We start from the raw sequence: 27,907 nt of genomic DNA on the forward strand, positions 1-27,907 counted from the left end.
TCACAGTTTCATTTTATTGAATTATGTAAAAGGAGAGAAAAGACATTTTAAACAAACGTTTTAAACATCTTACGACATGTGACAACAAAACACTGTATTCAAGACTGCTAAGCACACAATCATGGTTTCATTTCGACAGAGCTAGAAAAAAATAGATCATATTGCCTTTTGAAATGTTACAACTCTTGGGTTCATTTTGGCGCGCAAACTGAGCAAAGACAGGAAAATATAGGAAGAAAAAATATAACAGAACAGCTCTCTCAAGTCCAAAGAACAAAGGGATCCCATATACTGTCTATCCAAAATAACAGTGTACATAAGCATTTAGTAACAAATAAATGTTCCTGATTTTAGAAATATTACTTTATTATATAAGTCACTCTACAGCTAGTGTTTCTCACTAAGAAAAGAAAAAGTCTTCAAGGCGCTGGAAATCTAGACCCCCCACCCCCACCCCCAGTTTAAAAAAAAAAAAAAAAGAAAGAAGAAGAAGAAGAAGGGTTGTTTTCATCCTCAGTGATTCAAGTCTTTAACCTGGGCGCCTTCTCTAATGATCCTGTAAAGTTAAAACATGACAGTGTTTAGCACATCGACATTTGTCAGGCACTTCCATTAAAACGTGCGACTACTGACAGCACTGCAAAAACGCTGCATCGTCACAGTGTTCGGTGCAGCAGCATACTGCGAGCTTTCTAAAAACAGTTTTAATTTTGAGTGTGAACCATTTCTAATTAACAGTCAGTTAATGGATAAAATATTTACAGTCTTAATGGGAGTAAAGTTGCTTTTTCTTCCTATTTTCCAAGAGCTTAGTATTAAATACACCAATTTAAGCTGGAAAAAAAAAGTGATAATATATATTATATAAATATTTTACTTTTTTTAACAAATGTAATTTTATTTATCAAGAAAAAAAAATCCCAACAAAAAAACCAAACAAAAACAGTACATATTTTTACTACACCTGGCTAAAGTAAAATATCACTACTATGATTTCTTAAATGTAAACCACAATCAGCAGCAATACAAAAAAAAAAAAAAAAAAAAAAATCCTCCTAACTTTAATATTTACTCCAGGAGTATAAAACTGAATGCATGCCGTATGAGACGGGCTGATCCTTCAACATCTGTACATTTGAGTCCGACCTCACCTGAAGACCCGGGGCTTGCGTCTGAGCGCCCTGGCTGAAGAAGGCCATCGGCTGTCTGTAGACGTCAACCCAGGTGCTGTAGTCAGGATTGGAGGTCTGCTGAGATCCAGGACTAGCCGCCTGGCCTGAACAGAAGGAGGGGAAAAACAAATTAGGTGAAGAAGAAACAAATGCAGGAATTGAGCATATGCTTAAATCCGTATCTACTGCACTCCTAAAACAACACGGTAAAACTACATACCCCATCCTTTGTTGTATTCAGGAACAGTACTCTGGGCCTGGGTTTGCTGACCTATAACGAGCAGAATTTTTATTTTCTACTCCACTGACTTTCTCTTCTTTTTTTTTCATTTTTTTCTTTTTAAAAACAGGCTTGTGTGAATAAAAATGAATGTGCACAGATGAGATTCAACTTCAGTCTTGAAAGAGTAAAACAAAGAGCTGAGGGATTAATGTCCTTTTGTTCCTGAGTGACACTTGCCTAACTTTTTGTAATACTGCTCCCAGTCCATCTGGCCCGTCTGGGATCCATTGTGACCTGAAACCAGACACAGATAATGCCGCCAGAGTTACTGAGGCTAGATTTTACTTTTCCGCTTTTCCATCTGCAATGCTGCTTTCTGATGATTTCCACCGACAGCAAATGGAAAACACGTCGGTGCAAGAAACACGTGGATAACCTCCGGGAAAGCTGCCAAAGACTGAGAACAGAGCTAGTCGTGCTCTGCTGCCGAGCTTTTGGTCGCAGTTTTCAAATTTATAGCTAATAAAACTTCTTAAAATGCATCACAGTATTCGTCTAGATAAAGAAGCACATTCTTGGTGAAATTACTCACCGTTATCCTGTTGTCCTTGGGGTTGCCATATCTGAAAAGTTGTCCCCCATCCTCCAGTCATGAACGTCTGAGGCCCACTTCAAACAGGAGATTGCAATTGTGAGTTTAAACGGCATCTGCTGAACATCTATATTCACATAGGTGTGTGTTAAAATGCACTGTGAGGAGGAGAGAAATGGACCCTTACTGTTGCGGGGGAGTGGTTGGTCCTTGGTTGTAGGGATTCATACCGAAGGTGCTGTTCCCCCCGATTCCTGGGCCCTGGACAAGATAAAGAGAGGAGACCACACTTGTGTTTAAAAGGAGCCAACAGGCAAGGTCAGAGGGCAGGGCCGAGCGCTGATGCACTCCATTAAGTCCATTTGATGGATTCTTCATGTTTAACCTCTGGTGACATCCTGCTGGCCACCAGGACCAGAGCAGCCTAGCTCAACCGAGAAGCTCCCCGCTTTGACATGTGCGCTCATGAATATCAGACCAGACAATGGACATTTTGGGGAGGGAGTATCGTGGGGGGCTGGAGCTAGACCACCTACCCCAATTCTCTCATTGATCAGCTGGCGGGCCTTTTCCATCTGCTGAGGGGTGCCTCGGATGGAGAAGATGCGCACGTTGGGGTCGGTGTTGGGCGGCGGGTTTCTCTGCAGCTCCACGTGGGCACGAGACTGCTCTTTGATGTTCTTGATGGTTTCTCCACCTGAAAAAACAAAACAAAAACGCACTCAATTTTCATATGCAGCTTGCACACATTTTTCAAACAACAGTGCATTTAGCACTAACGCCAAACACTTGTGGGCTGAGGTGGGTTTGGAAGACTCCAGATCTAATCTCCAAGTAAACTCCAAGATCTGAAGTGCTCAACTATCAGTACTGGTCAGAGTTTATCATAATAAAGCAGTGAAAAGCTTACAGCTAATTGGGAACAAGGTTATGTGTTTAGCACAGTGGTTAACACATTCGCCTAACATGTTAAAAGAGCCCTCGCTCTAGACCAAGAGGAGGAACAAATCCTTGAGAGGGTTATGTCAAGAAGAGCCTTCATCCTCCGCTGTGACAACCCTTTGTGAATACGGGAGCAGCTGAAAGAAGCTCCAGACAAGGAAACGATTTTAGTAACGTCTCAGTTTTATTAATTGTTGACTATGAATGCACCCGACTAATATTTACAGGAGCTGTAATCCACTTTAGATTTCATTACCACTGTCCTCTCCATGCTACTGCTATCACTGATGTCCACAGCCCTTCCTAACGATTGGCTTTCATATACCGCTAGTTCCCAATTATCTGCATGACTGAATTTGTAAAAACCATAAATAACAGCTTCCCCTCTTCTTTCTATTTATGACTCCATCTATGCATCGTGCCATCTTTCTAAGGCCAAGAGGCTAAAAGCCGTTACACACCCAACTCACGAAATTCAGAATTTTCAGAGTCAAACTGGCTATGACACACACACACACACTTTTTGTGAGAAATTTGCCCTTAAAAAACTAAAAGAAATTACAATAAAAAGCAGTTAAAAACAAGATGAGACCAAGCGATGATGAGCTGGTCCTGTTGTTTCTGTGGTTTCATCAGAGTTGGAGCTGTATCACGACGGCTTTTGTACATGTAAAGCTGCATTATTTTAGTGTAATGATCTGATTGGCCAGATCGGTTTATTCAGATATGGGAAGAAAAAATAAAAAATAAATTAAAAAAATAAAAATCCGTGTGCACGGCTGTATCAAAAAAACAACAAAATAAATAAAGGAGAGTCTGAAAAATATTTCGAACGCATGAACTATTTGCACAGATTTCACGCAGCCGGCGTGTAAAGGTCTTTACTTTAAATTAGGTTATTACCTGATAAGTGAAGGAAATGATATCTGTGTGTCACTTCATCAAAACTAAAGCAATGAGAGAAGAAAACAGTTGTCGCTCACTACACTTTCTGGTCATTCAATACGAGACCGTCAAGTTTGTCTTACAGGGTTTGCATGAAGACCAAAGTCATCGTAACCTCTCTTCTGAGGTCCGACTCGGTGCTTTGCTCCACAACACATGGAGCGAGCACTGGGCCAACTTTCTCTTCTGACCAAATCTAAGAGTGCTACCTTAAGAAAAATACGGCATGTGTCTCACCACTTATCTACCATTCTCTTGTAACATCCATGCAAATCAGGAAACAAAGGAAGACATCTCCTGCACGACAGCCCCTCCTCTGCATCGGATGCCAGCTTCCCGACGTGTGGGGAGAGCAATTACACCAGCAGGGAGAAATGAAACATAGCTGGCAGGAGAAAGGGGGCCAAAATTGAAGCGTATCCTCCTTCTGGGATATCGTTTGTCTCTTTTACCCCCTTTCATTCTTGACTCGGTGTTGTCCTCTGTGATGAGAGGTGGGGGGGGGGGGGGGGGGGGGGGTCTCCGAGGGTGCTTCCCGGGGGGACACCGGGGCTGTCCCAACATCAATTACATATTTGTTCACTTGTGGCTGACACTCTGATGACCCTGGCTGACCTCCGAATGAAAGCGCTCATCAAAAATCTCTCCTCCTCCGGTAGCCTTATTCCATGCTGCCAAAAGACTGCACATGGGCCATTAACCCATTGTCAACCAAATGAAACTTCTGCCTTAATGAAGCCATTATGAGCTCTTCTAGTCAGACAGCAGAGAGCAATGAAGACCCCGACTATTCATTTCATGGACTGGGCTGTAGTGAGGACAGATAATACAGGCTTTATTAATGAGACTGGTTTAGCGAGGTGGAGAAAAGGAGGGAGACAAAAGTGCAACTGGTGACGGCATTCAGGGCGAAGCCAAGGGACTGGTTAGCTGCTGGTGGGGAAAATAAAACTTCTAGTGGCATTAAGGGAAAGTAGAATTAGCAGAACGGGCAGCGATGTTTCTAATGTCGTTGTATTCAGCTTTATATGACATTACAGTGGGGTGTTATAGCTGAAACAGTGGAATAAATAAAACTTCTAAAACACGAACAGAAATGTATATTCGCTGAACTGCATGCAAGTATTTTCCCACTTTAAAAAAATAAGGATGGGTATTGACTCGTGTTATGGGATAAACACCAATGCACCATTTGACTTGTTGTCCAAGAAGGCCAAATAAAATGAAATACTGCTGAGACTGAAACCCCAGCCTAATAACAAACTAAATGCAGCTGAGGTAAAAATTTTATTTATTTACTTTTAAACAGTGAAAGTCTCTGCTCCACTGGGAGAGCAGGGAAACAGACAAACCTGTAGCCCCATTCAAATACATTAATCTCCAAGGGAAGACTGTTTATATATATTTTTAACACCTTTTACAGAAGTCAAATGAAGGGTTGGGCTTTTTTTTTTTTTTTTTTTTAAGATTAGGAATCTACCAAAGAAATAAACAATTAGAGATCACATCTTATTTTAACATCTCATTGGTTAGTTTAAAAACTTAAAATAGAAGTTATAAAATAAATTTTTAAAAATGAAATAGAAAACAACGGAGTAGATAAAAACGTGCCTTCGTGCTCTCAGCAGTCTGTCACTAATGAGATTTAAAATTAAATAAATTTTAAAAGGACTAAAAGTGCAAACAATTCAGTATATAAACAGTTTAAACCCAAATACCTCCCCAAAAAGCCAAAAAACCCCAAAAAACTAAACCTTTTATTACGTCTCAGACGTACTTATTGGTAGTTTATTTTTGTCTCTTTGACAAGAAGAGCTGAAAAAGTCACAGGCCCCTTTTAAATATTTACTCACTCAGCTTAAATTAGCAAAACAACCCCATATCAAAATCACATCATTAAAAGCTTAAATCATTAAAAAAACAAAAACAAAACAACAAGTGGTTGAAATTATGATGAATAACAAAAGTTCCTACACAAATGGTAATTTTAGCCAGTAGCAAAGGTAGCAGCCCACTGTGGGTTTAGATGTTTCAGGTTAAAACTTGTGCGGTGTAACTTTCGGATCAGGATTCAACTTTATTGTCATTACACACGTATAAATACAGGGTAACGAAATACAGTTTGCATCTAATCAGAAGTGCAATAAGAGCAATTATATACAGATAAGTTAAGCAAATATACAGATGTACTACGGCAAATGTACGGATATACTGATATATACTTTGTGATGCTGGTTATGTGTTTTGCACTAACGTCACGTCTCTGGTAAAGTCTGAGTAGGTTGGTGGGTGGCTTGATTCGTCAAGCTCGGTGTGGCGGTGTGTATGAGGTCAGAACAGAGGGGCAATGAGCTGCATATGGCATCGTAAAGATATTAATCACTGCACCCTTTAAGGGATGCCTGACAGCACCCAGACCCACCGCCATCTCCACCATATTGGCCCACTTCATATGCTAATGCACAGAGAGGGGGACGCAACGCCCAGGTTTATTTGTTTCCCTCGCCCCACTACATGCACAAAAGCCACTTGACATTTCTATCGCCATGTTTTTATCTTAGGTAAAGAGGCCCCCTTTGACCTGCCCTTCCCCACACAGACACACACACACACACACTAAGGCAGCATCCATCCTAGCATACAACACACACACAGCTCCTTCCAATGCAGTGGTCAATGACTTTTAAATAGCTGGCAATAGAGTGGGCATGAATAGCCAATAAGCTAATTCCTCCTATTCATTCCCTCGCTGCACTCTATTGGGCTGAAAGACCCTCATTAGATGCCAGGCAGCCTTCCACATGATTGAGGGCTGTTATTATGCACCTTTAACAATTAATGTCACATTACACGCATTATCCCCGTCATTAAGCCCTTAGTGAAGCCAATGAATGCCACTTGTGCTGTATACATGAGCCCTGGAGGGATAATAGGAGGGTGGTCACTCACCCCCTCCTCTCCTCATCAGTCTCTCTCAGAGGCAGGACACCAAACGGCAGTTATTAAAATGGAAACTGCAATCTGCTGAGCTGGATACTCTTATCAAGTCTGCTCATTTTAATCAGGCTTATGCAACATCAGCTCAAACAAATACAAAAAACAGCATCTTGTGCTTAAGCGTTAGTGATATTTAAAAGAAAAAACTGTATCTGTGTTTAAATATCTCCAGAACATTTTCCTTACCTTTGCCAATCACCAGGCCACACTTATCAGCTGGTACTGCATATGTCATCTCTTGCAGACCTCCAGGCCCTCCCATGTTACAGTCACCTCGCCCTCGACGTCCTATTACGCCGCCAAATCCATCTCGCTCCTGTCAGGAGGAGACAGGAGAAAGGTCATTATAATAAAGACACAAAAGAACTTGACAGATTGTTGGAGGTCAGGAAAAAAAATCCCTGCATATGAGCGACTGCTCTGATGGACATTTAAAATAAAAATAAAAAAATTTATTCATAAACAAATTGTCTAATTAAATATTTAAAGCCAACTTTGCATGAACAGATGCAAATACACGGGGACTAAGAAGCACATACCTGAGCTGTCTGAACGAGTTCATTGATGAGGTGGACCGCATGATGACAGTGGTCGGGCTGTCCCATCACCTGAGCTACACGGTCGGGGCTGATACCGTCATCTGAACAACCACATTCAAGGGAGGAAAAGTTATTTTAGAGAAGCTTAAACCGCATGAAGACTTTATATACTTTTCTGAATTTAAATTAAGAAAATATAGGTGATATGTTTCTAACTTTAGTGGCTGCCTGTTTTTTTCCCCCGTGACTGCATGGACACGTCTCCAGAGAATTTACATGAAAATGCACCAACTACGCATGCACTCCAGGAGACAGATGTCAAACAAAACCGTAACTTCTGAATGAACAGCTACTGACAGCTGGGCTAATTCAGAAAAAGCTTTTCTGTGACTGATTGTAAAGTACATCACCACTACAACTATAATTTTGTCATCTTTTACATGCAGGTAGGCTGATAAGGACCAAAATGTACAAGCTTAACACTTTACAAATGTAAAATTATTATAATAAAGTACAAAAATTTGATTTCAAGCACTTGCAAAGACACTCAAGAGCCCATGGTTGTACTAAATCCATATTTTGTGTGTCGTTCATGTCAGATTTTAAGGGCTTTCTTGACCTCTTACTCTACAGTTTACATTAACTACAAATGATGACAGCTTATTTTACGACAGCTTAATTAAAATACCAGAGATGCACATCAGCTACTCCCTTGTATGTGATTTAATTAATCTAGACCCAATCGTATTAGGCAGAAATGGCCAAAATGAGGCCTTGTTCAATCCTCTTTACCTTGCTTGAACTGGATCCTGACCCCAGCGTCATTCTGAATCTTCTTGATCATCTCGCCATTCCTGCCAATGATGATGCCAACAGCAAATCTAGGCACAACCACCTATGTTGACAGAAAGAAAGGAAAATGAAGAACGCTTAAATGTACTCTGAGCAAATTTAGCTGGCTGTCCCGAAGCTGAAAAGCAGAGAAAAAGGCTCTCACGTCCAGACTGCTTCCACCCATTTTGGAGCCAAAATCTGCCCTGCCAGCTCTGTAGTCCCCCTGGTCTTTGTCCCGGATGAGCTTCACCACAAGTTCACGGGCTTGCTAAGAAGAAAATTCAAATACTGGGTAAACGATCCTGCATGTGAAACACAGCCAAGTCGGACTGACCCGCTCCTCAAAAAAATAAAAAGTTTCGAAATAAAATGTTTGAGTCGAAGGCTGAAGGCATAAAATGTGTAAAATTGAGTGTAAAACAGGACAGATAGTGGCACACACTGAGCACTTCTGAGGCTGACCTGCACTTTGTGGGGATCCCCAGTGATTCTCAGGGGCTTGTCTGCTCCAGTGGGCATGGGGTCATCCTGAATCATTATCATCTGCACTCCTGTTCTCTCCTGCAGGGGTACAATCAGACAGAAGAAGAAACAACCACCAAAGAGTTACCTGGGGAACAAAATACTACTCGCTCCAAAAAGGAGGAGATTCTAGCACATCTCAAAGAACAGGATGTATTTTTTGTTGTTAAAAAACTAAAACAAAACTATTCTGAATGCAGCCGTTCACACAAACCATGTACTTTTGCAGGATAAATTTGTGGCATTTAGCTTTGAATTAAGCTTGTTTTTGTTTGTTTGTTTACATGTGAATAAAGATATCTGACCAATCAGACCACTGCATTTGACAACAAGGCTCAAAACACACACTGGTACTGAAACAGGTCCCTTGAAAAATGTTCGAAAAGGGCCCTCCGATTGTTCCTACTCCAGTGATTAATGCTTAAAACAGAGCCCAGCTGATTTCAGTTTGGGTCAGTTTCTACTGGACAGGTCAAACACTTTACTCATTCCTAAATGCTCGATGAAGAATCACACAAACCTTAAGTTTGTCCCAAAAGAACCAGTCTAAAGAAATCAATTTCAACTTGACCACCTTAATTTGATCTGTTCTAAAGATGCAGTTTGTAAGTCAGTGGATAATTTAGAACTAGAGCTGCTTCCTTCTTCCTCAGACCTCTTTTAGAGGATGGCTTTGTGCTTTTAGTGTCCTTTTTGCAGAACTCTCAGATAAAGCAGACAGTTACCACTTCAAGGCATATTTTTAATTACAGTCACGTGATTCAAACAGACTAACACGAAACCACCTTCTAAAAAAATAAAAAAAAGTTTAACCCTGTGCAACAGGGCTGTGACGTGTCCCCCGAAACTTCCAACAGTTGTTAAACACCAAACCCATTCTCTCCATTTGCAATCTTTATAGTCCTACAATCTGTATGCAAAATGTTGCAATAATAATACGAAGTTCAAAAATCAGGTCATCACCATGGTTCGTTTTTACTGTAGTGCATGTGTTGTGTTATCAGTGCAGTGCATCTACTCGCGGACCTGCAGTTGTTTAATGGTCTCTCCTCCTTTTCCAATCACCAGGCCGACTTTGTTTGCAGGGATCAGGATCTGCTGAATGGAACTGTTCCCGTCCATCTCATTGTGGAAGCCTGGACCATACCTACACTGCTCGATAATCTCGCACAGAAGCCTCTTTGCCTGCCTGAAGGGATGGAGCCAAGAGCAAGACAAGGGATTTGTCACTACAACCTGCACAACCACCCCCAAAGAAAACGCTTTGCAGTTGTGAAAGATGAGCTCAGGTGATTCATTCACTGATCAGCACTTCAAGTGAAAAGAGACTGGAGTTCAAGCCCTGAATGACAAAAGGGCACACTTTCCTAATGACATGTGGAGTTCCAGTTAATCTGTCAAAGTTAATGTGAGACTTACTCTATGTTCTCTGGACTGCCAGTCAGCGTGCAGGGTCTGTCCAGCATGCCTCCACTGTCTGCAAGAAAACAGACAATTAAAGAAACTCATCACTAAAAAATAAATCTTTGCATTTACAAGTAGTTTTGGTTAAGTTTTAGTTTCATGCAATAAAAAAAATGAATGCACTGCATGTTAGAAAAGGTGAGTTTCATTTTTCAGCAACATATTTCACAAACTTGCAACTTAACATGATAACAAACCACAGCCTGAGATGTGGCGAACACTGCATGTCCCACAAACAGTGCTGATAGTTGTGCGAGTAACACTGGAACCAATGTTGGACAAACTATGTGAAGACAATCCTCTGTTTTGTTAATTTAGCTTGAGTGGGGAGGAAAAAAACAAAACAAAACTCCCAAACCCTCTGTACTAGGCTCAAAGACAAAGAATAAATGAATGGCAGAACAAAGACGAGAGCCACAGAGAGGCTGGAAAATAAAAATGCCAAGTGCCACAAACTGCAGGTCCTCTAAAGTGTAAAGTCCACTTGCGACTGGCTCTTATGTTATGCAATAGGTTACAACCTGGTTTAAAACAAACAAACAAAAAAAACCCCAAAAAAAACCAAAACCCTGCATTTAGACTTTCTTCCCCTTCCCTAAATGGTAAAAGTTAGCAACACATGTTAAAGTCCAACTTTCACTATCTGGAATCTGACAGTGAAATTTAGCCTAAAGTGTGGAACAGACATCCAGGAAGTCTGCGCCCCAGGATTTGAGTGTTTCTAATATTTTATTAGTCCTTGACTTTGCACTAATTAGCAGGCATGTGAGCTTCAGCTATAGTTTGTGAATGCCGCTTACCAACCAAGTTTGCTAGCCTTAGCAGAAAACTTAGTAATTGATCTTATCACATCATACTTTAAGTCCACAAAAGTACAGGCTTGCTCATGCAAACTTAAAGCTTGATAAAAACAAAAAGTTCAGGTAAATATTCTATACAAAATCCTGAATTCAATATTTTCTTAATCTGCAGGTATGCTGCAAATGCAGAACGGCCTCTGGCAGAGACACGAGGCTTCTGCTAGCATAAATTGTATCTTTAAAATACAATCATGAAAAATTAGCAAGTTTGCTCAGACTTAAAAGAAAAAAGATATTAATGGAAGGCTGAAGCTTTGGAGAAACCCAATGTGTCACCAAAACAAGACCAAATAAAACAGAAGATGAGAGTTTGAAATATATTATATTGTACATCATACATATACAATAAATTAAATTTTCATCTGGGGCTTTTTTGATGATTTTTCACCTCGTCAACATTTAATTTATGTCAAACTTCTTTCCAGCCACAGTTTGACCCTCAGAGGAAACAACATTCACCATCATCTTTTATTGCTGCACACAATAAAAGCGAGTAACGCACACGGCGCAGTATTTATATACAAAATGAAAAGTGACCATGTTATGTGTTATTACATTTGTTTTGCCACCTTGAAAGACCTCACTGCCACCATGTTTTTATATTATGTTTATGATTAAACTGGACTTACCTGAAGCAATCTGGATCTTACAACCTGATTCCTGCTGAATTCTTGAGATCTGCTCGCCTCCTTTTCCAATGACTGAGCAAAAAGAGAGAAATTTCAGCATTTAACTTTTCTCCCCCGCCCCACAATTTAGATTGAGGCCCAGTGCTTTGACCCAAAAACTGAGCAGAATGTCAATACTGATGATTACAGGTCAAATGTTAGGCTACTTACTGAATCCCACCATCTTATCAGGCACTTTGAAGTCTTCTGTTGTAAAAGCCCTGAGAGAAATTGGTACATGATCAATATTCTGCCCTTCTGCCAGAGACATCTTGTACACATCAAAAGAAATAATGCTGAAATTATTGGGACTACAACTAATGACCGTTTTCTATACAATCAACAGAATAACTTCTGAAATTTGGGGCACATCCTGCGAGTCCATCACAGGGCACATAATTTACTTCATTTTATTTTGTTTGAGGCTATAAGATTGTGAGGAAGTTACAATTTGAACCAAAAGGTTTGCTTTGACCTATGAGGATCAATTTGAGTACCATATTCGTTTTATTCTTGGACATTAATAGCTTTGCATGACTAACAGTTTAAAATATTATTACCAAGGCTTGGTGTCCACCCACAGTCAGAAACAAATTTTGGCTAACTTTATTGTGAATGGCTGTCGCTCATAAACAGAGGGTTTGAACAGCAGGTGTGTGGAGCTTCTGTGGTTGCAGCCAAATCAGCAGGGGGCTGAGATGACCATGCTAGGGAATATCTGCTCACACTGATTACATACAGAGCCAAGAGTAGGAAAGAAAAGCTAATAAGCCTGAGCTTTTGACTCACTGAGAAAAATTTACCACATCACTTTAAACTTTGACCCCATTTAATGTGATCACCACTATATTAATATTTGTATGATGAGATAATCACAAGTCCACGTTAAAGGTGCTTTACGTTTTTCTAATTTAATTTACTGTTAAACTATAGCAAAAGTACTTAAAAGCAAAAGCAGCAACAACTTTATGATAACCATGTAAAACTGGGTTCATATTCATCTTTGACGGCACAACAACATACTGTTAACCACAGACATGCATGTGCTTGTATGAGAAAATACGCTGATAAACTGAGTGCACTTCTATGAACACAGGACTTATTCAGGTGTTTTCTGCTTACCTTTGATGTACCATTGCACTGAGATGGTTCCCCACTGAGAGAAAAAGAGGGGAAAGCACACCAATTAACATGTGACAAATAATCTGAGATCATGGTTTAAAATACAGCAGATGCACCACAAATATCTGCCCAAGTGATCGCCAGCGAAGCAGCAAAATGAGAAAGAACGAGTCAGTGGTGGAGGGGACGGCTCTGCCAATCCTTCATGTTTGTGGCTGACCTGCAGCAGGGGGCTTTCACCAGCATGGAAATCGGGCCTGCAAGTGTATGAGTGAGTGTTTCAATCAGAGCCGCTCAGAAAGAGAGAGGCAGCAGCCGGGTCAGCGACTGCTGGTCCTGAATTGAATTTTGACAGGTAGCACCAAGCAAGGGTCCTGCAGGGTCACTGGAGGATGTGCTGCCATGGACGTGAACACCTGAGTTGATATCTCGTGGGTTCAATCAATTTTATGGCTGTTTGCACTGATTTCACTTCTTCTGGAAAAGCACTGGGGTTAACGCTTAAGAATGGGACCGCTATGAATATAAACGAGGAAGGTGTGTGTCTCACTCGTACGAGGACAAGACTGGATGATCAAGTCTGAATGCCTCGAGTGCCTGTGTACTTGTTTGATAATTAACTGCAGTGATACACAGATACAATTTCTGTCATTTCCCCTCCAGACTGCAAGAAAAACCTTGACTGAGAAAAAGCTGAGCACACAGCGATCCAAACAATGACAGTAGCAAATAAACCTCAACTAGAATTGCATACAATTTTCTTATCCGTTCATTCAGGGTGGAACTATCATACAAACAACTGTGAGGAGATAAGACGACAGGATAAATGTCTCGCGTTTCCACTTCGGGGATATGAAAGACATCAAATCTTTGTTTTGTGTGCAAGGCATAGAAAAATGCAATGTTTTGTTGTTGTAGTTAAAAATAAATAAAATAAAATCACGACACTGCAGTGTCAGGTCCAAGCAGACACAAAAACACTTCAGATTACAACAGTTCCTCCTACACAGATGAAATGTACACAGGCAGTTTGGCAACTTCTACACAGAACCGTGAATACTGAAAAGTGACTGAATGAGAAACTGTCAATTAGCCAGAGCTCTAGAGGCAAGAGTAAAAACAAAAATGTATTTCTTCTGTGCCAAACCCTGAAAAAGGATCACGATTACTGATGCAAATTGTACAAGTTATCCAATCACCAAATAACTCAAGAAATGTTGTTTTCCCTCCATCTTAAGCAAGAGATGGAAACAAATAATAATCACAAGCACAAGGCATGGCATGTGCTGCAAACATTTGGCCACCAGTGCACTTAAACTGTTATAAGCAGCGATTAACTGCTTCTAGCAACTGCTGCCACAGCTTTTTGTTGAAAAGTAACGCCAAAAGGCGATGCCTCATTTTCTCCTTCGGATTGGATAATGGTGTTTGTTGGCTAAACTCTGTGGAGCCCAGTATGAAACAGAGTTGCACAAACCCTTGCAAGCTAAAAAGGCAAAGAGCCATGCGTCATGTCACCCATTTTTTATTAATCATTAATAATAAAACAGAGCAAATAAAACAAAGATCAAGTTCAGTGAGGAAAAGGGACAACACCCAAAACAAACTTCCCTACATCAGTTTAATTTCACTGCATGCTTTCCTTTGGTTATCAACCACACGCCTGCTGCGGCTCTATATCCCAGATTTTGAAAATCACTCTCCAATAGTGATAAACGCGTCTTGTTTTCATGCAGCAGAATGCCCGTGTAAACATTATGCAAGAGAAGCTGCAGAACCAGAAAACATATCTGTGAATTTTATGCTGCCAACATATGAACTATACACTCGCTGGCCATTTTGGTAGGTACACATGTTCAAATGCACCTAGATGCAAATGGGCCTCCAAAGGGAGGCATAAATTAGGATTTACTAATGTGTGCAGTGATGCGTCAACTTTTGAGGACTCGCAAGCACATGCTTCAATCCACACCGGAATAAATACTGATCATTACGCACAATTTATAAAGTTCGGCTTCACAAATTAGACAAATTCTCCTTTTAAAAAGCTTTGTCTGAATACAAATGTTTAAAAATACACTCCCTCACTTACAAAACCTTAAATGTGTGCGCATGAATTGCCTGATAGACACAGATGTCATATGCCCATGTGGGGTTTTTAAAAGTAATTTTACACTTCCAGCGTTGCATAGATCCACAAATGTAAGCTGCGTTCATGTGCTAGTGTAAAACTGGGACGTCTGGGCTATTCTTGCATTTTTTTTTGTTTTATTTTTCTCCAAATAAAGTGGTTGTTTCTTCAGTTCACTACTTCTTCAGCTACCAGATTGCAGAGCACCTTTTAGATGTGGTGTTAGTTCATGGATGTGCAGATGACAAATCTGCAGCAGCTGTGAGTGGCCATCATGTCAGTATCAAAATCTCTGAGGAACGTTTTCAGTAACGTTGAATCTCCGCCATGATGGATTGTGGCAGTTCTGAAGTCAAAAGTGGTTCCAAAGTGTACCTAACAAAGGGGCCAGTGAGCACGTATGTTATAAAATATGCGGCGTGTGCGCGTATATATCCTGAAGACTCACCTCCATTGTCTAGTGAACGTTTCTGGCCTCCAAAGCCATACATGGAGGGGTCCAAGACTGGAGATGAACTGTTCATATTGGGCATCTGGTCTCCTCCCATCTTGGCTGTCATCTGCGGACAAAACAGCAGATACATGATGATACCCTTTCAACATACACTTCCCTTTCCAACACATAATCTTGGGCAACCTTTTATAAGTGTGACACCTCGTCTTTCCTTCTTGCTTGATTTAAAGCATCAGCTCTGGAGCAAAGTTTGGTCTCTCTAGGGTGTTATCTATTTGACAGCTGCAATCTGTGACAGTATATATATTCAAACGACTGATCGATGGTGATGCTTTCCTGGAAACATCTGTCACATTCTGGTTCTCACTGGCTCAAGTTTTCAAGCTTTCATCAATAAATCATAAAGATCAGAGTACATTGCAATATCACAACTGACAAGATATGTCACAACAACTACCTAAAACACCGACAAAGACTCCCAGGTCCTTGGAGCGAAAACTGAATCTCTTTCAAAGGGCCGGCTAGCAATTAATTAAAGGACCTAATGTATAACACACAGTGACTAAACCAAAAAGCAAACAGCAACACAATTTCACTGCAATTATATACAACGCAGGGTTCTGCTTAACCAGCGGCCTGACAGCCAGCATAAATGTCAGGCAATTTTGGTCAGCTGCTGGTCCAGATGCACTTCCAAAAAACCCAAAGATCAAAAATGATACAGCATTGACAAGCCATTGACCAGGTGTTTGTGACACTGCCTCCTGGTGACAGTAAACAGCTACAACAGATAGAAGAAAGTACAAAGCCGTCATTGGTTGTGCACTAGGGCTGCCACAAACGATTATTTTGATAGTCGACTAGTCACCGATTATTTATGCGATTAGTCGACTAATCAGATCATCATCCACTGGACGTAAAACTACAGCTTATTGCACCAGCAGCATCTGCTCTTATATAACTATCATTAGCTTACAGCTTTAAGCTTTTAAGGTGCTAACTAAAAATAAAGACAAGATGATAGTTTATTCAATTTTAATGAAATTTGCAGATTGTTTCGGTAAAGTTTAATAAACTCCTTGCTATCTAAAATATAACAGGACACCGGAGTATATTCTCCAGCATCTCACACTTCTGATAATCAGCTGTCTGCTTGACGTTTATTCAGCTGTGTAAAAACTATAACTTTAATCTCAGCCAAACCGATTTACTCAGGAACAAATAAAATACTAAAAAAAAAAAAAAAAAAAAAAAAAAAAAAAAGCCAAACAACAACATTTTTAATTTATCTAAGTGACTCATATATATTTAACCTGAGTCGCGAAAGACGGCGGTGGGTTTGAAAACAATTTGCCGGGAGTCCGGTGTTCTCACGGCGCTAGTGACCTAGCCCCCGGCTAGCTATCGAGCTAGTGGGTAACAGACATCTCCGAAAACGTCGGAGCGCTTTTGAAAATATGTGGTGTCCTGATAAACTGAGCCGATATTTGAGGTTTACACAGCTACATTCTCGCCTGAAAATATGTTAAACGTTTATTTTGTGACCCAGAAAGAATAATAAGAGTAATATTAAAACTAACTAGCTACCGCCATTGTTGGAAACTAAGCTGGGCCGCGCTATGAATTCTGGGACACAGCTGCTTCTTCTTCTTCGGGGTTTAACGGCAGCTGGCATCCTTGTACATGCTGTGCTGCCATCTTCTGTTTCAGTCCGTTATTACACTCTTAAATCCTGCTATTATTCCTGCGTCTTTTGCGATCTTACAAAGCTTCAAACGACACGTCGACTATTAAATCAGTCGTCGACGATTTTGATAGTCGACGTAATCGTGACTAGTCGACAAATCGTGGCAGCCCTATTGTGCACAGGACTTTAGTTTGCTACTGATCTCCAAAATTGAAAGGCTGTTGGGGAAAACTGTTGACACCACAATATCCCCCACACACAAATCATGCAACTTGCACCAAACAGTTGCACATTCAACTTTTCTTTATTTTTTCAGTTTCTTTAAATTATAATATAATTCAGGGAAATCTGGCAAATAAATATAGCACAGAATATCTAAACCCCCCCCCAAAAAAACATAACGAAACAATACGCTCAGCTTTGACCAGCACTTGTTTTTAAATTACCAAACAAGCTGTAAGGCTCAGCACTCCACGTTAGCAACACAACATTTGTTTCACTACCCAGTTTTCTTGTAGTGATGGAAAGTGTTCGAGCCCATCTTTAAAGTACAAGTAGAGTGCAGCTATTTGCTTTAAAGCTCAACTAAAAACTGATTTAAAGCCATTTCCAAATCAGCCACTTGCCTAAATTAGATGCTTGCAATGATCGACATTTAAATCTTCTTGTGAGCACCGGCTGCATCTTCCATTCCCCCATTATATCTGCAACCTCTCCTTCCATACAAAAGTATTGGATTACAGGAAATTACACTGAATTGCCATATGCGCCTGACTGGAATTTCTTCCCCGATATGAAAATATAGTGATGGAAATTAGTTTCCCATCACCTTCAGGGACAATTATCCACTTCATGAAGTGAGAGGCCTGCAATGGAAATAAGGAGGCATAAAGGGAAGCAGGTGTGGGGTTGTTTTTTTCCATGGTGATGTAGCATTTAAGTACATGTGTAACAACACAAAAACACATTTCTGTATTAAGAAGAAATGTGAAATGCACATCTTTTCATCTCAGCTGATTTTTTTTCCCGCATGGAGAGAGGCTGAGCTTTTCGAAAACCATCTCTACAAAGTCCTAACTTTGTATTTTAGTAACTTTCACTGTGAGAAATCATTTTAAAAGTAAACGAGACAAAGCAGAGATCTTCATTAACCTAAATGTAGTTTCAAATAAAAGCAGAAATTCTTCCCTTGTGTAGAAGCATCTAGGGCTGAACGATTATGGAAAATAATCTAATTGCGATTTTTTGCCCCAATATTGCGATTGCGATGCGATATGCGATTATTTTTTAAGGTCTTTGTCTTCTGTATTATTAAACAAAGACAAGCAATACATCATATAGTATGGCCAATACTATATTACATTAATTTTAAACTGTTCTTTCCTGGAAGACAGACCTCTGTTATGATGACATGAGGTGATGCATGAATTGATGACTGACATTTTTATTTAACTTCTTCAATCACAACAGTATATTTGAACATACACAATAGTTTATTTTTAGCTTACAAACATCTGAGCATAAAGTGCTGACAAGGAACCCTGGTGTAAACATTAAAATGAAAGTCAGTACAATGTGCAGATTGCAGAAATATACATAAAAAAAAATCAGTGGCTTTACCACACTCAGTTTTTCGACATCTGTGAACTACTAGACAGTCATTCAATTAAAAAATAATATTAAATAAATAAAACTAATAAATAAAAAATGCACACATCTTACTGATCTCTGCAGTCAGTAACATTACACATAAAGTGCAAACATAATAGCAATTGTATAAACACACACACAAACACGCCTTTAAAATTTAAAGGCGTGAAATTGGACGGTCTAGCCTTCTGATTAGCTAATCAGAAGGCTAGTTCTGATTAGCGTCACCGCTGTCTCGGTGGAGTTTAATAAACTCGGCCGTCTGCTTCTTGCTATCTAAAATATAACCAGACACTGGTGTAAATTCTCGACTGTCTCATACTTCTGTTTAATAAGTTTTCTGTTTGACGTTTAGTCAGCTGTGTGAAAACCAAGGAGGAACCCACCCGGGGGATTAATAAAGTTTTATTTTATCTAATCTAATAACTTTAATCTCAGCCAAACCGATTTACTCACGAACAAACAAAACACTGAAAAAAGCCCAACAATAACATTTTTAGGTTGTCTAAGTGACTTATATATTACGTTTAACCCGAGCAGCGAAACTCCGCGGTGATCTGAAAATGATGTGCCGGGAGTTGTGCCGTTCTCGGCCGCATCAGTAACCCTCGAGCTCCCGGCTAGCTGTCGAGCTGGTGGGTAGCAGACGCCTCCGAAAACGTCACTTTTGCAAATATGCGATATCTTGATAAACCGAGCAGATATTTGATGTTTACACAACTACTTTCTCGCCTGAAAATATGTTAAAAGTTTATTTTGTGACCCAGAAAGATTAGTATGAGTAATTTTAAAACTTAGTAGCGGCCGCCATTGCTGGAAACTGGAGTTTGGCTGGGCCGCGCTATGAATTCTGGGATATGGTAGGCCACGAAGGACACACCCGACCCATCCTTCAAATTCGGGGAAAAGGAGGACGCATTTGTCGGCTACATTCGGAGGAGTCTACGAATTTGGACAGCCTTCGGCGCGTCGCTGTGACGTAATCGGTCTACAAATGCGGCCTCAGGAGGATGCAGCCCATGAATTTGGACATGTCCAGAGTATAATCGCAGCCTTTGCGGTTAGAAAATTGCACTTGATCATGTCGCGATATTATCGCAAATGCGATATATCGTTCAGCCCTAGAAGCATCCCAGCTGCAATGATGTCCCATGTGGAAGACTGCTAACTGGTTGATAAGTGGGCCAAAATAGGGAAGGGAGTGACAGCGGAGTTACCAGGAACAGGAGCCATGCAAAACCTATAACCAAGAGTGTACCACACATCGGTCGTACCACATATTTTTGACACTGCCCCTTTCTGACATCAGACGCTCTCTGCAGGTTGATGAGCAGTCTGAAGCTGTCCACAGACCTCCACCATTGAACTACAATTTCCCAATCAGGCACTCAACACTCACTTTTTGCTCACGTAGAACGGGGTGATGAACAGGCTTACACGCTGTGTAATAAATACTCACAAAGAAAACGGCGGCCTTTACAACTTATGTCTAAAAATGTATAGTTTCATGCATCGGTTAAAACACTGACTCCAGCTACATGACGCGCAGCTGGAAACACTTCCCGCAAGTCGAGCTGCCCGAGATTCACAGAATTTACAGAAAAAGTTACATTTTTGTGATTTATATCGTTATCGGGACGATATAATTCTTATATCGGGATATGAGATTTTGGTCATATCGCACAGCCCTAAACTCACACATAAGGCACACTGTCGATTTTTGAGAAAATGAAAGGATTTTAGTGTAAGGTTATAGTCCGAAAAATACGGTATACGAGTTTTGTAAGGTAGTTTGTTTCGGGGCAGGAGATACAGCACGCAGTTTCACACACTCTTCATTTTTCACTTTATGGCGCTGTAAATGGTGAAAATACTAGTAGTGCTAGCTGCACGGCGTCAACACGTTAACGAGGTAACCGCTAACCGTAACGCTAACACGTTGACGCCATGCAGCCCCGCACACGGGGCGATCCGCGGCAACTCGTTAACGGAGATTTGCCGTGTTAATACAGTTATGGCATTAACTTCATTTTAATAACGTTAACGCTGCAGCACTAAAATAGTAATCTCCAAATGTTTTTTTACCGACCAGCTCCTCTTTGATAGCTGCCGTGTCCATCTTGTCGTTACCTGCAGGTGAAGCGATGGGGGAGGGGGAGTTGTGCTCAGTGAAGGAGAGAGGCGAGGCAGAGTGACGCAGCGTAGAGACAAAAGAGGCAAACATGCGGCTCCACAAGTATAATTATAATGTAACATAGACTATATCGATATAAACGATATCGTCACATCTCTCATCTCGTATAAAAATATATCGATATATTTAAAAACTCGATATATCGCCCAGTCCTTGTGCCATCATCATAGCGGTACTAGCAGACTGCTAAATAACTACATAATTCAAAACATTTTATATTTATCCAGCAAAAATTAAGGCAATTTAAACACCAGCAATTGCTACATGCTGCATTTATACAGGAGCTGACTCAAACCTTATTGTAAAAGTAGAAAAGCTTCAAGTTTATCACCTTTACCACATCCGTCTATATGAATTTGTTCTCAACACTGCGGATACTCTCAGTTAAGCTACTGTTCCCCTGCTGCTCTGTACTGCCTGACCCCCCCCCCACCACCACCCGTTAACCTGCAGCTGTGGGTCAGGAGAGCAAACTAGTGCAAGTTAAATAATGTTAGGGGAAAAAAGATTTAACTGTGGGCAGAGGTGTAGATTAATTTATAATTTGCCCCCCCCCTTTCTGACTTTTGGACTCCTGACATTGAACAAATGTAGAAATCTACATCTATGATGCAAGAGGTTGACAGGCATGCCATCTCATGGATGGTGGCTCACTGAAGGGTACACACTTCATATTCATCAGCAGAAAGCCTTCTGTGTCCAGTGAGGCCATAAGGCAAACAGCACTGCAGCCTGGCCTGTCCTCCGGGTTTCACTTCTTGAATGCAACCTTTGCAGAGCAGCTATGCAAAACAAGAAAAACTGCTACTGTCAGTCAGGTCTCATACTTTAATAAAAAACAAATGTGTTAAATGTCAAATACTTATTTAGGGATTAAAATGGCTTAACAACACTGAGATAATGGGAAATAGGGGGCTTATTGCAGAGGTGAATTAGACTAGCAATTTAATGTGACTTGTTGTTGTTATGGCTCAAGACCATTTAATAAAAGCAGAAAGTAGGAAATGTACGGCTGAGCCATTTCGGCTCCAAGATTTAAATGTCAGTCACTTTCAGCAGCTGCTCCCAAGCAGGGACAAACAGGTACTAGCTTTAGCTGCATCAGAGGGAACTTAAACGACACAAAAAAACAAAACAAACCGTACAACACTAATGCCACATCAATGTCACATGATGCACAAAAAAACAAAACAAAACAGAAAACGATGGGATGACTTCTCTTTTCTGTCGAGTATGTGGTGCCACTTAAGGGAACTAGTGTAGCGAGTCAAATCTGCAATTTAGGACCAGCCACAAACAAAATGTGGCAGAGACGAACAGATTATTGGTGCTTCATTCAACTGTTTATGGCTCTCTGCAATTAATCACACAGTCAAATCTTTTCTTTCATATCTGTTAAGCTACATGTACACGGTCTACTTCTGGATTCTAACAGAAAGATGGCAATAATTTAGTCTGTGGTTTCAAAATAGTGGTCCTATGCTAATAGTTAAATATTCCCTGTATTTTTGAGGAGCTGTGTGAAACTTAAGTGTTTTAAATGTGCCTGAAATATAGTTTACTTTGTGCCATGTACATTGTAGCAAACAGAGGATCAGATTAGTGTAGCTCAGCACATGGCCTTAGTTGCTTGGTTATATTCCAGTATATTGAGAAACTGGTGCCATACATCCACCTTTAAAACAAACACCAAAACATCAAAATAGTGCTAACTGGTGCAGTTACGCACAGTTTTCAACATTTTACTCAGTTCCACTGGGTTATTTGCAACTTTCGTTCACAGAAACCTAGAGGGACATTGGCTGCATTGCTGGTGGTGTTGTAACATTTTCAAACCGGTAACTCTTGTTGTACATTAAAGGAATCTTACTATGGTACAAGAAATCTCTGTTTCTTTGTGTGCCAGTGACTAACTGTGCCAAGCTTGGTGTTGAGCAACTACGCTTGATACAGGTATGTCTTAAGCTGAAGGTTTTTATTTACAGATTATCTTATCCTAGCAACCACCTGGCAATAAACTAAAATGGCCTATGTTTTTCCATTCATATACCTGTAACACCTTTAATTTAAAATAAATAAAATTACATAATTTCTTTTATGACATTTTATGAACATTTTCATATTCACAAAAATTCAATTATGAATAATATACGAAAGCAGGAATTAGGGCTGTGTGATATGACCAAAATCTCATCTCCCGATATAAGACATTTATCATTCTGACTAGGGCTGGGCCATATCATACCGTTCACGGTAATACCGGTGTAATGTTGGGCAACGATAAGAAAATGAAATATCGCGATAGAATATGTGTAAAACGCGCATGCGCAGTGCCTTTGTTTACATACGCACATGGCTGCGACGCAGAATGAGAAGAGCGAAAGTGGATCGTTAAATGAAACGGATGAATCAGAATTGGATTGTAAAAATGCTGGAGCTTCAGTGGTGTGGAACTGGTTTAGCTTTCGTCCGTCAGATACACAACAAAGCACTATTTTTGGTAGAGCATGCTAGCGGGCCGTCGTTATTACAGTGTTTTTTGGTAAATACGGCACACTTGAAATCAATCCTTTGATTTTTCTGAAAATCGACAGTGCCCCTTATAATCCCGTGTGCCTTATGTATGAGTTCTGGTTGTGTTTACTGACCCCGAAACGATTTTATGTGCTACACGGCACTCGAAAATCTGTCAAATGTTTTAGTACGACTTTGCTAAGCTACGAAGCTGCACCGCTTGATGGAGTGTCGGAGCATTATAGCTACCGTAGTCAGGAGCTTCGCGGAGTGATACGTACTCTGCTTCAACATAATATTACCGTATTGTGTGTATATAACCTCTTTTTAAGTTTTGTGGATATTATACATGGTTATGCTGAGGATATGTCGGCCAATTTCCACTGGAAATGCCTTTTGGTTAAACTATCAGCAAGGATTTGCATTTGCAGTGCAAATTTTTTATAAAATTTTAATGCACTTAAAAAGCTGCTTGTGTAAGAGCAAAATACATTGATGGGGTTTTTTTTGCACTAATAAAGTTGAGGAGTTGTAAAGTATTTTGTCTAGTGTTAATTATATCGTCAGTTATATTGTTATCGCAAATTTTCAAATGTATATCGTGATAGATATTTTTGGTCATATCACCCTGCTCTAGTCCTGACAACGATATATATCACAAAAATTTTACATTTTCTGTAAATTCTGTGAATCTTGGGCAACTCGACTTGAGTGAAGTGTTAATGTGTGCATGGGCGTCATGTAACACTCAACTCCAGGTTCACAAGTAAAAACGGCCGCAATTTTCCTTGTGAGTATTTATTACATGGCGTGTTCTAAGGTCTATTTTTAGCACTTGACGGCTCTTTTTAGCTGCTCATCCGTAAACACTCTGTTATATTAAATATAAGATAAAGAGAGAACTTTAAGAAATTCTACAGTGACCATCAAAACGATGAAAAAATATTTTGCGACACCACGAAACAAACGATAGCGTAAAATGAAACGATAGACGTTTTCATATCGTCATCCAATATTTATCATTATATTGAACAGCCCTAGCAGGAATTATACTTTACATGTCCGCAAGTCAACTAGTGATGTAAATTTCATCAATGTACTGTTAGCGCGAGGGCCCCTGTAGATGTCCGTGTGCCAGCCGGTTTCTTTTGCCCGTGTGAACTCGCACGCAGAGAATTTACATTACAATGCACCAACTACGCAGGCTCCCCAGGTGGCGGAGTTTAAGTGTATGTCAAAGTATAACGGGAATGATTATTCTGCCATCGGGTCCCTAGCTGTCCATGTCTGCAACAGAGTATAATCTAGGCTTAAGATGCCATAAAGTTGCCGAGCAACGATGTAGCAACCGGATAAAAAAAAAATACCCATTTTTTAATCCTTTATGCATCTACACCACCTTAAGGAAATGATCCTATTGTTTTAGTTTCAGGACAACATTTCTTTTCTATCCACAAAAGCTAAATTATACATGATATAACATTGCCCTGTTGCTGATAACCCACTTAGCAAAGGTCTAAAATGGCCCATTACTTGTATGCATGCATCTATAACACCTTATAGAAGCATTTTAATTGTATTTTCACAGCCAACAGAATGAATTGGCAAAGCAATATACCAGCATGTGGACATACTAAAAGCTACTTTTAGCTACTTGCTTTTTACAAGAGGGCTCCACGGTGGGTAGCTCCATACGTTTCATCTGTCAGATTTTCTCTTTGTTTTTATATTGCCCTTCCAGAGACAAAACCTTGGGATCAGCACAAGGATTTCTCACTTGTGAGATGACTGTTCAGACCACTACGCTACAAAGCCACTCAAAGGTGTACGAGTAACAATAGTACATTTAACCAAGTAGTATTGTTAATGTTGACTACGCAACGACCCTGGTTGACTGGCCACATGCAAGCCCAAGTCCACAGGCAACAAAAGTTGAATAAACAATGGAAATACAAGGAAAACCTTCACAACGGAAATTTTTTCGGGGGAGACAATCGCACATCGCAGGTTTTCCTAATATCGTGCAGCCCTACAGCAGAGTCGTACTAACAGCATTATAAAAATCATGCAATCAAAATGCACATTACTTTGCATCTTTTTTCCCACAACACCAATAAATCCTGTTTCTTTAAGTGTATTTAGTTTGTTTTCGTTTCTGCTGCTGTTCCGTCACATTAACGTCTCCCCAAAAGCACTTTGTAGTGCTCTAGTCAACTTCTAGTCAAACTTTAGTTATGTACACACTGGAAGCGATTTGCAGTGATGTGGTGACCAGAGACTATAGAATGTGAATGACATTTTTGATTTGATGAAGCAACTAGGGGCAAAATAACTGCGGGCAAGGGGGGAATGGGCGCGACCTGAGATCAACAGTTCTCAACTTCCAGATGAGTAACTGAAGCAACCGACTGATGTATGACTTGGTAGTGGGTCACCTAGGCACCAGAGCCTGGAATGTCTACAACTGACCAGCCATCAGCTTCAAAGCAATGTGCGATGAGTGAATAGCTTTCGGTGTCTATGCAGCTTTAAAAAGGGGTAATCCAGGTTCATCTGATCTGTGTTGTATGTGGTGTCTACATGTACTCAAGCTTAAAGTACTTTTAAAATTTTTTTATAAATGTAAAGGATAATACAAAATTCTGATAGGAAAGCCAACAAAGTTTGTATACCTTAAATTGTGTGTGCATAGCCCCCCCCCCCCAAAAGAACTTGTTATAATGTGAAAACAATCATACTCTGAGACAGTGAAATACATTCAGTATGTTTTTGCTCATGTCAGCTCCAAACTAGATTAAATTGACCTATATTAGTATATTTTGAGAAAAAAAATGCATTGGGCTGCTGTGGAAGTATTTGAGTACACAACTTTAGTGGGTAAGATATTCAGGTGGGGTTTATAATTCACGGGGGTTGGAGGGGGGCACAGTAGTAGCTATAGAGTAAAGTCCAGTTTGCACAATATAAGTGTTTTTAGTTAAGCCTGCAGTAAAGAGCGAGCTCCATGTGATCAACTTATTGATAGCTTGCTCCAGTGACCATGTCTGCAACGGTCACAAAAAGACACCGGACAGCATCTCTGACGAAACTGCATTTTATTTTAATTATTATTTTTCAAGGAGCAGTGGAAAAATCCAGTGTACATAACAGGAGTAGTGGAGGGGGGCTTATTTCAACAGATGACGTTACGTTACATGGCCTAACTCCAACGCTGCGTGCGAGGACACACTACCACAAACGCTAGCTAGCTAACACGAGCTGTAGTAACTTGCTCGCTTGTGTTTTTATGTCCAACACACGCCACACGTTTCACAAGGAAGAGTTAATAAATTACAAGCGTAACAAACGAGGTAGTTTAATCGTTGGTGATGCATTCAGTTACTCACTAATCTTTGATGATGCCTCTTTACAGCTGTCTCACTGAAGCTAACTTAACATTGTAATCTAACAAGTTAGCCCGTAGAGAGAGTTTAGCCGTATTGGGCTTCAAGTCTTGACTAAATGTTAGCTTCAGTCACGTGGTGTCGAGCTGCAGGGTATTCAACTTGTGTTAGTCAGCTAGCAAGCCAAGCTAACTGCAACTTCTGAGAGTTGACAACAGGTTGCAGTGGACTCACTTAACTTCCTAAAGTAGCACAAACTTCGACACCTCAATAAGCCGTCGTGTCTTGTGACAAACGTGTCTTTATGGGTCGTTTTCACCGCGTTGACGCTGAATAAAAGCGTTTTCTGCTCTCTATAAACTCTAATCTGTCCGCTCAGCTATGCCGTCTCGGCTATTTAATGTTAGCTTGCCAGCTCGCAGTGTGCAAAAGGGGTGTTTATAGTTTAGGATCTGGGATGCCCCAACCAAAGTCTCGGTCTGCTCCGCCCGCAAACACGTTGTCTGCGGTGCGAAAGCGTCTCTCCCGTGTTCGCTGAAGAGCATTTTACCTGTCGGACCCGGCGTATCGTGTCTGCGAAGTCATCTTTCGTTCCGGGCTGAGCCACCGAGGCCTGTCCCTGAACCAGCTCCGCCATCATCATCATCCGCCTCGGCAGCTGAGAGCCGCACTTAAAAAAAAAAGCACACGTGCCAAACCAAAGCACCGCGAGCCAGATGATCTCGCGAGTTGACCGTAGAACACATGGCATGTAGGACATAGGTAAGAAAAACACAGTCATTACAACTATAGAGGAGAATTGTACTGCACACATTAATGATATTATATATTTGAAAGATCATATGTACTTAGTCAAAAAAATTATTTTGTGTATTTCTTTATTCAGTCGAATTCTCTCTCTCTCTCTCCCCCTCTTTCTCTACACACACACACACACACACACACACATATATATATATATATATATATATATATATATATATATATATACATATACATATATATATATATATA

General features: G+C 40.4%; 1 protein-coding gene across 1 annotated transcript; it reads right to left on the reverse strand.

The window, feature by feature from the left end:
* Positions 1-448: 448 nt before the first annotated feature.
* Positions 449-27,573, reverse strand: fubp3 (far upstream element (FUSE) binding protein 3). Its single transcript, XM_086300819.1, has 19 exons — positions 27,444-27,573; positions 15,460-15,571; positions 12,881-12,914; positions 11,930-11,979; positions 11,720-11,791; positions 10,186-10,243; positions 9,793-9,955; positions 8,707-8,805; positions 8,408-8,512; positions 8,203-8,305; positions 7,411-7,511; positions 7,058-7,187; positions 2,524-2,684; positions 2,175-2,248; positions 1,988-2,064; positions 1,633-1,689; positions 1,393-1,443; positions 1,152-1,276; positions 449-556 (listed from the first exon to the last, which is right to left on the reverse strand). Exons 1-19 carry the CDS (start codon positions 27,537-27,539, stop codon positions 548-550), a joined length of 1,677 nt encoding a protein of 558 aa, XP_086156945.1. The 5' UTR covers positions 27,540-27,573; the 3' UTR covers positions 449-547.
* Between the last annotated feature and the right edge of the window lie 334 nt (positions 27,574-27,907).

Source organism: Aulonocara sp. 'chitande type north' Nkhata Bay, linkage group LG7 (assembly GCF_057382095.1).
Source record: "Aulonocara sp. 'chitande type north' Nkhata Bay isolate Kocher_YH1m ecotype deep benthic linkage group LG7, A_spYH_male_GT1.1, whole genome shotgun sequence".
In the NCBI taxonomy this organism is placed as follows: domain Eukaryota; kingdom Metazoa; phylum Chordata; class Actinopteri; order Cichliformes; family Cichlidae; genus Aulonocara; species Aulonocara sp. 'chitande type north' Nkhata Bay.